General features: G+C 38.6%; 1 protein-coding gene across 3 annotated transcripts; it reads left to right on the top strand.

The window, feature by feature from the left end:
• Positions 1–240: 240 nt before the first annotated feature.
• LOC311254728 (protein NLRC3-like) lies at positions 241–15518 on the top strand. 3 transcript variants are annotated; one of them, XM_084348646.1, is made up of 11 exons: positions 241–532; positions 1283–1466; positions 1616–1735; positions 2828–3030; positions 3952–5800; positions 8350–8520; positions 9172–9345; positions 9702–9875; positions 11571–11744; positions 12136–12302; positions 13465–15518. In XM_084348646.1, the coding sequence occupies exons 1-10, from the start codon at positions 445–447 to the stop codon at positions 12299–12301; spliced, it is 3303 nt and encodes a 1100-aa protein (XP_084204772.1). In that variant the 5' UTR covers positions 241–444; the 3' UTR covers position 12302; positions 13465–15518. The 3 variants fall into 3 exon arrangements, with proteins under 3 accessions (XP_084204772.1, XP_084204773.1, XP_084204774.1); XM_084348647.1 differs by having other exon boundaries at positions 446–532; positions 1317–1466; XM_084348648.1 differs by having other exon boundaries at positions 446–532; positions 1287–1466.
• The last annotated feature ends 527 nt before the right edge of the window (positions 15519–16045 follow it).

The raw sequence follows: 16045 nt of genomic DNA, 5'->3' as shown, positions 1-16045 counted from the left end.
AATGTCTGTGGGTTAGGTTAGCAGAGGTTGTGTTGTCTCTTGAATCGAACCACCAAATAGCTTCAACATGAGGCGAGTGCGGAAATTCCGACTTCCTACTTGCAATGGAACGCAGCATCGGTCGCGCTGCGAGTCTTGACCGACAGCTTACGTGATTATGTGATTGGCCTCCGCAGCGTGACGTCGGGCTGCGTCTCTGCAAATGTGACTGACGCTTCCAGCGGTACATACCGTCATGTGTAGGTAGAATACCAGCGGCATACCACTCGAGGGATCGGTATATGCCGTTTTTTTCGCCGCAGCTGGCTGCTTTTTTTCGGAGCCCCCTGCGGTCAGCACCGCCGCAGCAGAAACATACTCCTCAGATGCATCTGAAGAGCTGCGTGTCCGCCGCTCCAGCTGATTTGATCCCAACGAACAGGCCCAGGAGAGCAGGGCGTAAAAATGAAACTGAAAGTTATCAGACTGCAGGTCAGACTCCATGTTGAGTGTACAGAAAACGAGGAAGACGGTGGAGAAAAAAGTATGAGAGGTGAGTGTTAATACAGCATGTGTACTATTTTACTGCCGTTTGCTCCCTGTGGACTGTAGAGGAGAGAAATGATAGAGTGAACTCAACAGGTTGATTCATCTGTGACACAAGGTGACACAGATATACACAGAAATTTTTTTGACAAATAGTTTTGTGCTCAAAGTTTAAAAATGTAAAACAAAGATGGAACAATGACGTATGACTATAATGGAATCTGGGAGTCACAGGTTAATTTTAACTGTGCACATTGTGAAATGACTTGTACGTAGGGAGGGGACACAGATTTTGAATTGATTAACTTATAAAGTTAACTGATTTATAAAAAGACAACCTGAGTTTAACTATCTCAGACTACTACTGCTAACTAGCCTACTAATTGTATCGAGGGAGAAAGTTCATGGTTTGCCCAAACTGAATAATTCACGTTTTAAAAATACGTTTTTTTTAGTTAGATTATTGGTGTATTTGTTCAAGGTAAAGTACACATACCATAAATGTCCTAAAATCTTTAGGAAATATATCATCAATATAGGTTGTGGTAACATTCAGAGCCCACTACTGGCATTTTTAACAAGTCCATTTTCACAGTAATTACAGTTTTTAGATTAAACACATTCATTTCAAGGCACATGCACTAAGTGTCAGCACTTGTCATCAGGACTCATTAGGCTATCTGGTGCAACCTCTTGCAGTCTGTAATCTCTCTGACCGTCCCTGTTGAATGCTGGAGTTAATACACATTCTGTTCAGACAGCTCACAGTCAGTTCTACTGTTACCTCTCAGACTGACTTCAGACCAGAAGATGAGTGTTAGTGTGGAGGAAGAGGAGGACAGAACAAAGTCTCCAGTGTCCAGCTGTCTGTCTATGAAGAGTGACTGGTCCAAAGATCTACCTGAACACTTCAGTAATGAACCTGGACCCTCAGACACAAAGTAAGAGAACTGACCAGATCTATTTCATAATCAAGAGTGACAACAACATCACACATCCTGTTGTACAAGTTGCCCGAAAGTGCGATTGTACATCAGCAAATGTATCAAGGATTCATGATATATGAATAAAAACATGTTGGTGTTTGCAGAGATCAGTGCAACAGACAGAGAGCAGTGTCTCCAGTGTCCAGCTGCCTGTCTGTGAAGAGTGACTGGTCCAAAGATCTACCTGAACACTTCAGTAATGAACCTGGACCCTCAGACACAAAGTAAGACACTGGTTTAATTTAAACTGACCTGATGGAAGATGATGAATTGAGGAGTTTATTTTGATTTCCTTATCAAAACACCTGAGAACCACCATTTCAGAACATTAAGAATACGTTCATATATTTGCTCTATTGTTGAAGTTGTTGTAAAACTATTAATAATCAATAATAATATAAATTAATGTAATAACTGTTCTGAGTGAATCTGCTTTGAATGTGTACAGATACACATGGCCGATACAGCAATGCTGCAACAACCTGACATAATGTTTTGGACAAGGAAAAAAACAACGTATCATCATTAAGTTGTAATACAACAAGTCTTTATGACATTTAATGCTGAATTTACAAAATGGCACAAATAATGAGTAATTTGCTGTAGCAGCTGTGCAAAGTTTATTAAGTTTCTTCTCACTCAATAACTCTCAAAATTGAGCAGTTTTTATACCTCTGTGCCAACGACAGTTGTGGCTGAGGCATTATATTTTCTGGTTTTCTGTCCTTCCATCATGAGTGTGATATCTCAGAAACACCCAGAGGTTATTCCGACAAAATTCTACACACTGTCTAATAGGATACAATGATGAAATGATGACATTTCATATCCTAAAGGTCAAAGGTTGACTTCATTGTGACATCATTTTCTGCAAAAACACTTATTTTTTATATTTCACAAGAAAATCATCTGGACTTGAACCGGTGAAATCACTGTTTCATGCTTTGACTGCTTGTCTGTCACAATTATTTTTACCACTTCTAACCTCATTTCAAAGCTGGCTAACTCACTGTGAAACAGTGAAGAACATAATCAGCTCTCTTTCATCGAGGACTTTTACTGTGAAGAAGCTGCAGAAAGTGTTGAGTTTGTATTGATAACAAACTACAGGTACATCACTAGATGTGTAATGAGACAGTCGGAGAGGAAAAGCAGTTGATTGTGTTAATAAAAGCAGGGGAGTTGAAGTAAAAGGGAATTAAAGAAACAATCATTTTCATGATTTTTTTTTTTCTCACTTTTATTGTTCTCTGTGATCATCTGATATTTTTCAACAATCAACAAATCATTTTAGTAATAAAGAAATGTCTTCACAGAGGAAGGAAGAGGAGTAATGTTTCTGTGGAGGAGCAGCCGTCCTGCTGTGTTATGTGTCAGGACATCCTGAAGGATCCAGTCTCTACCAGCTGTGGACACTGGTTCTGCAGACAGTGCATCACTTCATACCGGGACCAGTTTGCTTCACCTGGAGACTCCTCCTGTCCTCAGTGTGGAAAAAGATCCAGATGTTTGTCCACTGGTAGGGGAAGGTTTGGTTCTTAGCAGTTGATAATTACTAATGGTGACTATTAAGACAATAATAAATAATATTATAAATCAATAATTATGGGGCACTCTCCTGGAACCAAGGACCAATAACCAAACAGGAACCTGTCTCAAAGGAAGGATGTTCACTTAAAATGAATATATTTATGGAATATTAACAGCTGTTACCACAACACACATGCACAGATAATCACAGTATATGTGTATGTACAGTGTAAAAATTCATAATTCATACACTAATTCTGACAAAATTTCACATAAATGTCTTATTGGCTAAAATGATGAACTGACAACATTTGGCCATCGTTTAACACAATAACTGATGAACAGGCAAGTTCAAATTCAACTGGTCAGCAGCTAATACTCACTCACACTCGCTCAAAGACCCACACAAGGGAAATCAGTCGGATGCTTTCACAGGGGAACAAGGCAAACTGGCACCACGGGAGAGGAACACTGAAACTAAATACTCGTGACAACAAGGGGAGATTGCAACTATATTTTACATTTGGCCAGATACTGAAATGGTGACACTAATCTTGGGTGCCCATCTTCTTGTAGTTGGACAGTGTGACAGAGCTGTCTATCAGTCCTCTGTGCTCTTCTGTAAAAATAGTCTATAAGTGAAGACAGCATATTTCTTACTGTAATATAATATAATGTATAACTGTGATAACTTCCATTTCCCCAAGAACTACATTTGATACCTTTTTATAAAGTCTTCACTACATATGTTGCCTCCGCTGTGAGATTCCTCAGAACTGGAGTTTGAACACTTTACTTCTTTATTGTATATGTTTATATATTCTTAGGATTGTTTTTTATTAGTAAGGAAAATAATCACCAGATTGTAACATTTTCTTTGTTTTGTCTCAAACTTGTGTCTCTTTTTTAGTGAATGTTGATCTGCGGGAGGTTTTAGATGAACATAAGATCAGTCTGAAGAGGAGATGTGAACGTGTGACTGAAGGAACTGATAAAACAGGAACTGGAACCCTCCTCAACAGGATCTACACTGAGCTCTACATCACAGAGGGACAGAGTGAAGAGGTGAATACCCAACATGAGGTGAGGCAGCTTGAGACAGCTGCCAAAAAGAAGACCTTCAGTGAAACTCCAATCAAGTGCCACGACATCTTTAAAGCCCTCCCTGACCAACAGAGACCCATCAGAGTCGTTCTCACGAACGGCGTTGCTGGTGTTGGAAAAACCTTCTCCGTGCAGAAGTTCACCCTGGACTGGGCAGAGGGCTCGGAAAACAAAGATGTCAGTCTGCTGATTCTACTGTCTTTCAGGGAGCTGAACTTGATCAGAGATGAGCAGTACAGTCTTCTCATGCTACTCCATGTTTTCCATCCAACATTACAGAAAGTGACAGCAGAGAAGCTCGCTGTCTGTAAACCTCTATTCATCTTTGATGGCCTGGATGAAAGCAGACTTTCATTGGATTTCCAAAACAATGAGGTCGTGTCTGATGTTGCACAGAAGTCATCAGTCAATGTTCTGTTGACAAATCTCATTCAGGGAAATCTGCTTCCTTCAGCTCTCGTCTGGATAACTTCCAGACCGGCAGCCGCCATTCACATCCCTTCTTCATGTGTTGACAGGGTAACAGAAGTACGAGGCTTCACTGACGTCCAGAAGGAGGAGTACTTCAGGAGGAGATTCAGTGATAAAGATCTGTCCAGCAGGGTCATCTCACACATCAAGACCTCCAAGAGCCTCCACATAATGTGTCTGATCCCAGTTTTCTGCTGGATCACTGCTACAGTTCTGGACCACATGTTGACTACAGACCAGAGAGGAGAGCTGCCCAAGACCCTGACTGACATGTACTCACACTTCTTGCTGGTTCAGACAAAGAGGAAGAGGCAGAAGTATGATAATGGACATAAGACGAGTCCACAGGAGCTGACAATGGCAGACAGAGAAGTTCTTCTGAAGCTGGGGAGGCTGGCGTTTGAACATCTGGAGGAAGGAAACATCATGTTCTACCAAGAAGACCTGGAGCGGTGTGGTCTTAATGTCACCGAGGCCTCTGTGTACTCAGGAGTTTGTACGGAGATCTTCAAAAGAGAGAGTGTGATCTTCCAGAAAACAGTCTACTGCTTTGTTCATCTGAGCGTTCAGGAGTTTCTGGCTGCAGTCTACATGTACCACTGTTACACCAAAGGAAACACAGAGGTACTGGAGAACTTCCTGGGAGACTGGAGGGAGAGTGAAAACAGCAGCCAGTCTGTGGATTTAATTATAAGGAGAGCATTCGAACGATTGAACTTATCCCTGGATGTCTTTCTCAGGACCACCGTGGAGAAATCCCTCAAAAGTAAAAATGGCCACCTGGACCTGTTTGTTCGCTTCCTTCATGGCCTCTCTTTAAAGTCCAACCAGAGACTCTTAGGAGGCCTGCTGGGTCAGACAGACAACAGCCCAGAAATTATCCGACAAGCCATCAACAACCTGAAAGAGATGAACATGTCTAAGATCTCTCCTGACAGAAGCATCAACATCTTCCACTGTCTGACAGAGATGAACGACCACTCAGTACATCAGAAGATCCAGGAGTTTCTGAAGTCAAAGAACAGATTGAAGGAGGAACTCTCTGAGATCCACTGCTCAGCTCTGGCCTACATGCTACAGATGTTAGAGGAGGTTCTGGATGAGCTGGACCTAAAGAAGTACAACACAACAGTGGAAGGACAACGGAGACTGATTCCAGCTGTGAGGAACTGTAGAAAGGCCCGGTAAGTCCAGATGTGATCAACATTATAGAGCAACCTAAACTGACACATGCACAGTGTAAAAAATTGACATTATCAAAGTTTTCATAAATGAAAATTAATCCTGCTTGTTGAAATAATTATGCTTGTGTTAAACTACAAATGTCTACAATCATAATTTTTGTGCTATAAACAATAAGCCTAAACATTTGACTAGTGGTAGGACTGTATTAATGAAATATACATAAAAAGCTGTTTTCTGCTTATATGAACGCACAAGTGGCTATGACTGGAGCCGATACCAATACTAGGGAGCAAAAAATTCAGATAGCGATATATCAGCCAATTTTCTTATATACACAGAATCTGTACGTAAACACACATTTTTTGCAATGATCCCTCAAATGTGGTTATCAAAAACATATGTTTGCAATGGAGGCAGGCAAATATACAGTTAACAATAAACTTTTTTGATATCAAATCAAATCAAATCAAATCAAATTTTATTTGTATAGCCCAAATTCACAAATCACAGTTTGCCTCAGAGGGCTTTACAATCTGTACAGAGACGACACCCTCTGTCCTTCGACCCTCGATTCGAGTGAGGAAAAACTTGCCCCAAAAAAGGCCCTTTTAACAGGGAAAAAATGTCAGTGCACTGAAACAACAAACTTCACCGGCAATTTAAAAAAATATAAATTAAATTATAACATCATTTAAACTAATTAAAAGTGTATTTATATCAGCACATATCGGACAGCATATATGTCAATATCGATATATCTGTGATAGTCCAATATCGGACGATACTATCAGACTTTTTGTTTTAACAGTGTATACTGTGTCTGCACTATGTTTCTATAATGTGTCTGTTTATTTGTAGCTTTATAAACAGGGACACCGACACCTGAAACTACATAACTTAAAGTTGATGTTTTTTCATTATAGCTTTCAATCAGTTACTGTTATAATCAGATTTCTTCTAAGCAGTTTCTGATCCGTTTCACAATTTATACAATATCTATAATTATTGTTTGATTTAAGAGGATGTGAAGGGAGCCCAAAACACCCCCTCTCAATCCTCATTAAATGTACTGCAACTAGTTTTTTAACAAGTTATGAAGTCTCAATAGTCTCAATGTAATACTAATGCCTCTGTATGACCTACATAACTAATATGAGCAAGAAAATTGGCTATTTCTGTATGATTATTATATCTGGTAGTATTTCAATGGAAAATTCCAAAGCTACTGCAGTGTTTCTTAAATCTTGTCCTATTATATTTCCATCTGACCATCCTAATGTAAGAAATGCGACTACAAACTGTCAGACAATGTGTTTCCCTTCTGCACTATTTCACAAGAGGAACACTAAAGGCAGGATATGCAGAGAAAACAGCAGCACACATTTGCACTGTGGTTTTCATTGCAGCCACAGTCTTTGTGTATTTAGCAGCTGATTTCCTCAGACAGCAGCTGATGACACAGTGAGCTCCTGGGATGGCCTCCAGGGTCATTCTGCCAGTGAAGGAGAGCTCAGCAGGTTCAGTTCACTGGAGGATTCTAAGTGCTGTATTGTAGGCAACTGGAAGTGTTTCAGTTTTACCTCTCATCCAAGAGGCTTCTTCAGTTCTAACTAACTGGAGGGGAGTTGCAGGCTTTTAAACCCTGTGTGGGAGTGTCCTTACAGAGTTGTCAGGGCCAATTGTGGGTCGTTGACCCAACCGGCCTTCATGGGGGTTGCTAGGGCTAGGTGAGCCCAGGTGTGAATGGTTGTTAAGCTGTCTGGGGAGGGAACTCAGTACTGTATTGTCGGTGGGTGATAAGTGATGTCTTAGGCCACCTCCTCTGTTCAAAGACAGTCGTTCCAGTTTGACATAGATTAATTATTTTACTCCTCTTTCAAACCATCTGTCTTTTCTGGCCAAGATGTTTACATTGTTGTCCTCAAAGGAATGATTTTTCTCCTTCAGATGTAAGTGGACAGCAGAGTGCTGACCAGAGGAGTTGGCCCTCCTGTGTTGTGCCATTCGTTTGTGGAGGGTTTTTATTATCACCAAGCTCAGAGAAGGAATTATGTTAAACGGTTAAACTCCACTTGAGAAAAGTTTGTACTGATGAGGAGGCAATAAAACTAATTTCAAAAAAGATAAAAAGCAGATGAGGTGACATAATAAAATCCATCAAAGATGCACAAAATGCAAACAAGCGCATGAGGTAGATACATACACAGTTCTGTGATTTTCATTGAACATCACGTTAAAGTTTAACAAAAACGAATCACAGCATGCTGTAAATCAACATCTGACACATGCTTACATTACAGCTACAGCACTTATGTCCAAAAACAGCAATTTGGGGTTCATTATTTTCCTCAAGGACATGTCAACATGTGTACAGGAGGAGCTCAAGTTTCAAACTACAAACCTTGTGATCAGCTACTGACCAGCTCAGGCTGACCAGCTGAGCTATAGCTGCTCATGTTGTGCTTTTGGATGTAAAATGCACATATTTATTGTCATAGTAAAGAGTTAGATTGTATTATATTTTAAATGTTATTATCTGTATTCCCAGACTTTCTAACTGTGGACTCTCAGAGACTCACTGTGAGGTTGTGGCCTCAGCTCTGAAGTCAAACCCCTCCCATCTGACAGAGCTGGATCTGAGTGAAAACGACCTGAAGGATTCAGTGAAGCTGCTGTCAGCTGGACTACAGAATCCACACTGCAAACTGGAGACTCTGAGGTCAGTTCATGTGTGTTTGTTTGTGTACAGTGTAAATCTACCAAACTTAGATCCATAACAGAAGGTTTAAATTCCCTTCAGTTGTCTTCACAAATCACAACAACAGTTTTAAAGTTTGTCAGTTTGAAGTTTGGTTCAGAATTGAGTTTGTACTCAAATTGGATCGGTGTTCGTGAGGAAACTGTATGATTTATCCTTCAGTGTGCTGTGAAATGTGAAACATCAATATATATTTAAAAAAAAAATAAGTTTCACACTTTGTCTTTTTAAAAACATAATCTTTACAAAAAAGATTTTTGTATATCTATAGGAAACATCTCTCAGAATATTCAGAAAATGACAAATGATTGTTCTACAAATAAACAGAAAGGAATGAAAGGAGCAAAAGTAACATCATGTCTAATTTGATTATTAATTTTCAACATGTTTTTAATCTGTGTTGACATGAACAGGTGTATGAATGTTATGCTGACATTTGTAGAAGGCTGACATTATGATGATCCACTATAACACAATGACAGTCACTCAACTCATTTAAGAGAAAAGCTAATTGATTAGGACACAGTAATGTTGAGCTGCACATTTCAAACCTGAACACATCTAACCAGTTTATAAATGGATTTTTATCTCCATCATTTATTCTTTATTCAGATTGAGTGTCTGCAGTTTGTCAGAGATAAGCTGTGCTTCTCTGGCCTCAGCTCTGAAGTCCAACCCCTCCCATCTGAGAGAGCTGCAGTTGAGTGGAAACAAGCTGCTGGATTCAGGAGTGAAGCTCCTTTGTGATTTTCTGCGGAGTCCACACTGTGGCCTGGAGACTCTGAGGTCAGTTGTGTTTCGAACGCATGATAATATAAAGTACACAAATACAATATTAAATAAATAATTATTCCCTATTTCAACTAGAATGGCACTCAGTAGAGTGCATACCTCCAAAAATGCCTAACAGTCCCCTTTAATTCAAACAAATCAGTTTCTGTGAGGTTTTATTTGTGTTTGGTAGTATTAATATGCTACAGTATTTTACAGTTTTGAACCTGCAACCTGTTGGGTTCAGGGGTTTCCATTTTCTAAACTTATACATTTTAAACGCTCTTCAGCTCTGGACAGATTATTTAACACTCAATGACTGCAAGCAGCAATATTGTCTTCTAAAGTTATATAATATTTTCCTTATTCAGATTGTGGAAATGCAGTTTGTCGGAGATCAGCTGTGCTTTTCTGGCCTCAGCTCTGAAGTCCAACCCCTCTCATTTGAGAGAGCTGGAGCTCAGAGGAAACAACCTCCAGGATTCAGGAGTGAAGCTGCTGTGTGATTTTCTGGAGAGTCGACACTGTAGACTGGAAACTCTTGGGTCAGGCACCATTTTTTACTTCTGTACTCAGATTAACATGACGTGACAATTGAGGTGATAATAAACTGCAGACATATGGCTGATAATATACTGATCTCACTGTGGCAGAGCAATGTTGAGCGGCACATTTAAAACCTTCATATAACAAGAAAAATCAACACCGGATAACACACTCTGAACCTCTTAAACTTTTGATTTTTACATAAAATGATAATATAAAGTATGAGAGACTGAGAAATGTACTTATTTGGAGTTTTTTCTTCCAATCACAAGAGACGTTAATGAGAAAGGAGAATGGTTATTATGGCAGATAATCTGTGATGATGAAGTTTTGACAAAGTCTTTGGTTCTTAGACTCTATGGGGAGATTTGTGTGCGCTACACTTAGCAGCAGCTAGAAGAATCCCCCCCAAGAAGTTCAGACACTGGTGGTGGCTGAAGATTCTGCCAGAAATGGTAGGCTGATGAGGCTGAAGAGCAGCATGAACTAACTACAAGCAGAGTGAAACATATTTATAAAAGGAGCAGCTGCAAGGTGAAAGGATTGGACTTTCTTTTCAACTTCTCTAAAGCTGTAGCCACACAATAACAGGAACTAAACCCTATTGAGCTGTTGTGAGAGCAGATTGACCTAAGAAGTGCCCATCAAGCCAATCCAACCTGCGGGATGTGCTTCAAGAAGCATCAAGTAAAACATTTTCAAATTGTTACAAGTAGAAATCATTATTTCTAACCTTATTTAACACTTGTTTATCTCAGGAAATATCCAGGCTTCTGGCAAAAATGTCAGTCTTTGACCTCAAAATAGTAACTGTCAAAAACCTATTGTTGTTCTTTATTTCCTTATTTACACTAGCTTTGTGCATATGAAATAGTCAGAAACAAGTGCTTAGGTAGAAAAACAGCCTACTCAAAGAGCAAAACACATAAAACTACATAAAGTTGCATAATATCCACATTAAAGGATTTAAAAACTATAATAAACTATACAATACTGAATTTGAAATCTCATTGGCTACATGATGCATCAGTCATTCTGAGGCTGGCATGTTATTGGCTTAGGAGAGAGGAGAAAGACGAGTGAGTGGGTCACTTGTCTACACGATCACTCATTGGCAATTGTAGGCTCTAGGGCGGGCTTAGAAGCTGCTACCTGCTCAAATGAGCTGTCAATCAAACGGCTGCCATCTCAGGATTACTGGTATAGAGGGATAATGGCGTCTACTGTAAAATAAGAGGATTTTTTGACAGATATAAGCATGAAAAAGCATCTGTGATTGTGTTTTTTTGTCATTTGGTCACCATCACATCATGGAATACTGTTTTGTACTAAATATGTTACGGAAATGGATCAAGTGGACATTTGGGAATAAGAGTAGACAGTTTTTGTTGGACTACTGAAACACCCAGATACTTGAGTGAGTTGGCAAAACTTTGTACATGCTAGTTTGTTAGCTTGTGATGGGGCCTCTGGTGGAACTGGCTGAGTTAAAGAGCTGAAGTCAATATGTCCTTATTGAAGTAGCAGCACCTTGTCATCAATATTAATTAGAGCTCTTTTTCACTTTTTGTGTTGTTGAGTTCAGGTGTTTGGAGTTTTGATTTTCTTCTTCAGCTCTGAACAGATTAAACTTTGACTGATCTCAAGCAGGAATATTGTTTTTTATAGTAACATGATGTATTCTTCATATTCAGACTGAGTGGCTGCAGTTTGTCAGAGGTCAGCTGTGCTTCTCTGGCCTCAGCTCTGAAGTCTAACCCCTCCTATTTGAGAGCGCTGCACCTGAGTGACAACATGCTGCAGGATTCAGGAGTGAAGCTGCTGTGTGATTTTCTGCGGAGTCCGCACTGTAGACTGGAGACTCTGAGGTCAGCTCACTGACTCTTAATTAACAATTGAACCTAATATGTGTAAAGACATAGCTCACTGTTAGTTGTAAAGTAAATTAATGTCACATCACATCTGTAGACATAAGATCTTCTGCACTAATATTTGTTTTAAATTGATAAAGTGTTAATGATAAAGGTTCATCTTTGTTGACATGAACAGGTGTATGAATGTTGTGCTGGCATTTGGATGATGTCTGTAGAAGGCTGACATTATGATGATCCACAATAACACAATGACAAAGTCACTCAACTCATTTTAGAGAGAAGCTCGTTGATTAGGACACAGTGATGTTGAGCTGAACATTTCACATTTTCATATCTGACTGGATTATAAATGGATTTTTATCTCCATCATTTATTCTTTATACAGATTAAGTCGGTGCAGTTTGTCAGAGATAAGCTGTGCTTCTCTGGCCTCAGCTATGAAGTCCAACCCCTCCAATCTGAGAGAGCTGGAGCTGAGAGGAAACAACCTCCAGGAGTCAGGAGTGAAGCTGCTGTGTGAGAGAGTCCACACTGTGGACTGGAGATTCTGAGGTCAGTAGAGGGTTGGAGTCAGTTCATGCTGGTTTCGGCAGTATTGTACTTAAAACAGTAAGCAGCTAAGCACAGATCCAGTTTTTATTGTTTTCCCTTAGTGAAGCTTTGAGAGGAGAATGATGTCAGACTAAGATCAGTATGACTGCAGCTTGCAAATCACTGGATCTTATTTCAAAGATCCATCATTACATTTTATAACCACCCAGATAGCAAAATTGTACCAGACGTGTTTATCCGGCTTACATACTGCATATAATAATGGCACTTGGGCGGTCCAATCCTGTTTGCCAGATCTGTGCCAAAAGCAGGCCATACCAGGGCCACATGTCAGCCAAGAGCAAACCAAATAAACCAGAACTGGCCCAAGTCTGGGAATAGAAATGAACTGTGCCCCAGATTTGGGTCAGTTCTTGTTTATTGGGTTAACTCTTGGCTGACTGGTGGCCACAGTATGGCCTGCTTGTGTGACTGATTTTTAACAGCTTAGAACTCTAGAAAAAATAAATGTTGTGGCCTCAAGTTCTTAGTTCCACTAATTGACGTCCCTACCGCACCCATGGACTTGGCATTAATAGAAACACATGCAACACTACATCCATCCTGTCCTAACACACATTTATAAATCTGGAGAATAAAAACACAATAAGTTAAAAATGTAAATAAATCAAAAAACATTTTTAAAATTCTTTTTTACAAACCATTTGTGGTTTAGGCTTAACTTCAGTTCCTTTTTCGCACTCGTGAAGCTTGATGTTTTACTTGAGGGTACACAACCTGCTAAGTAATGATGATCTTGAGATCACCATGTATCAACAACCTGCTAACGACTCAGCATGATGCACTACTTAACAATGTACACCATTTTAGATCCACCACAGGTTTCCCCTGAAAGTGGTTTAACTGAACTGGTGATGTGAATATTTTCTTTCTGACTGACTTCATTTGGCCAAAATTAAATGCATCATGGCACATCCATTTTTTTCACATTTGAATAATGTTTTAATTTCATCATGGTTGAAAATAATTGTCTCTAACTTATGTTTTTGTTTCTTGTACGTACATGCAGACATACCATTATAACTATGCATATACGATTACATGTTAAGTTAGATTTTTTTTATTATTTCTCATGCATTTTACATCAATTTCTTTTCCTCAGTTCATCCAAACATGCTGAGTCTGACACTAACCCAAAGGTCCTGGATGGACCCTCAGGACTTCAACACTGAAGAGTTCCAGTTCCCAGATAAACGGGACCAAGAGGACAATGACTTCACTGCACTTAAAAACACTACACTAAAACACTTGGTTTTAATCTGGATCCTCTGGGAATAATGAGGAGAATTGGTGGCAAAACATGGTTGGAAGCTGGAGAAATGGCAAAAGACACTTTTGAGATGTGAGATATATATACTGTAGTTTTATTTGTTTACTTTATTTATTTGAACAACTTCCATGACCAAGACCAAAACCTACAATGAATTGATCCTCCGAACATGTATTGTCTGTGTGTCCAAAACCTTATACAGTCATACATATATCCACATACATAGCTTATTTCTGTGTGCCATGGAGCTCCACAGTTGTATAACAACTATTAATAACACATCATTGGGCCACATTGTTTCACTGGATGACATGTTCAGTCATTAACACTACCATTATATTTGTTTATAATGACAGAAAAGTATAAAAGATGGAACAGGCTTGTATTAAAGTTCATTATTATTAATGTCATACTTCCAATGTCATTATTTATGTGAGTTAATGGCAACCCTTACTAATAGCCAGAAAACTAATCAGTTGACGATGAGAACTTGAAAGTCATTGCCAGAGACTATATGCCAGTTATATTGACACTTTATTAAACTATAGCCATAATAACAACAAGATTTGGATGGACCATTGCTAAAGGGTTAGGGTGGGCCAGACCCTCTTAAAGCCCTTTGCTTCTGTTACCGAGCATCTACCGAAACACCAAAAAATAAATAAACAAAAGTAATGATGGCTCTTCCAATGCTTTAATTCGTATACACATTTATTTAAAAAACTTTTTTCTACGTGTATAAGAAATGAAGAGTACAAAAAAAATCATAAAAGCCTGACTTACTTAATGGTAAGTATTTGAACACTTTCTCCTGTTAATTTAAAAAAAGAAAAAACAGTTAAAAATATCTTTTAGAAAGACTTTATAAGAAGGCTTCAAGAGGGTCTTAAGAAATGTTTCATTCAAATCTTTTTAAAATCATTTTTGTCATTCTTCTAATTTCATCTTTAAAAATAAAAAGTAGACTGTTACAACCACACTGCACCACAGGACACTCCTGGAAACCCTTCCTTCCTCTGCCAATCAAACTTTACAACTAATCTACCTGAAGTTGAGAGACAGACAGCAGAGGTCTCTTGATCACTCTCTCTGGATTAGTCTACAATCATTACTAATCTATCTACTAATAATGATTTCTCAGGTAATAGTGGGACATAATGTCTAAACTCATAACCATAATGATGAATGTGAACTGAATTAACCATATACACTTACCTGTACTTCAGATTTGATGTGGTACACACTGTGAGATAAATTCTCAAATGTCCCTTCTTATTTTGATATATTGATCTTACCTATGAAACTTAACAATATTAATACATTATTATTCATGTAGAGTGACATATTATTGTTTGTGTTTCCTACATGAGTTCTGTCTTGTGATGTTATGAGTTTGCAGAATATGAATGGATATATTCATGTATTGAATATAGTATAATGTGCCGTGAAAAATAACATAAAGGAACTTAGGTAAGGAGATCATCCTGAAGGGTGTTGCTAAAGCCTCGTCTGTGTACAAGTGTTTTGACCTTAGTTTGACGCAAGCCAAGTATATAAGAAGTTTATGTGTATCATGAGATAGAGGTGGAAATGATTGGAATAGTGTTTTGAGAAAGATCATATGTAATCTTGTGACTGTTACAATTGAATGTATTATTTTTGATTATTACAAATGCTGAGGAAAGACTGCCTTTTCTTTGAAGGCAATATAAAGACACGATACATTCCAGTCATCAAAGAGGCTTATGTACAATACTTCAATTCACTGTTGCTCTTTTTACTTTTTTCATGTTTCATTGTTTTACAACTTTAATCACAGTGGACTACTTAGGCTGCTTTGACTGTAATATGGATGGCATCTTGTGTCTAAAACCTCTTTGAATTTATAGCTTTCATCATGCTTAAATGTCTTCAAGTAAATAGTTAAATATTGTATAATATAATGCTGTTACAGGGTGTGAACAGTTGTTTTTTAATTGCCAACCTGTTCAGCAAGTTTGCCAACTAGTAAATACTATTGTGCAAAAAATAACACTTTGGGGAGGGAAAAAAATCATTAGTGGACGACTCCTTGATGCTGCCTTTATAAGAGCATGCACAAACAAATGCACTCTCAGTGTGAAAAGGTCCTCGGTAGAATCAACTCATTTTCTTATTTCTTGGTCGTGTGATTTCATATTTTTGGAGGCAAACTTCTATTAATTAACCATTGATATAAACATTTAATGTAATTTGAATTAGTTGCTGTCAGAGAGGTATTGGCATATGCACAACTAAATAACCCCTTATAAATGTATGCTTTACTCTGTTGAATTATCTGAAACAAGTTTATCTATAACCTTAGATAAATAGACCTCTAGTGGAAGATACAGCAACTGAACTAAACCACAGCTGAGACATAAACTTAATACAC

This window comes from Pagrus pagrus (genome assembly GCF_965226575.1).
Source record: "Pagrus pagrus genome assembly, chromosome: 3".
In the NCBI taxonomy this organism is placed as follows: Eukaryota; Metazoa; Chordata; class Actinopteri; order Spariformes; family Sparidae; genus Pagrus; species Pagrus pagrus.
The sequence above is the reverse complement of the archived record's forward strand: the minus strand, read 5'-3'. Positions and strand labels throughout refer to the sequence as shown.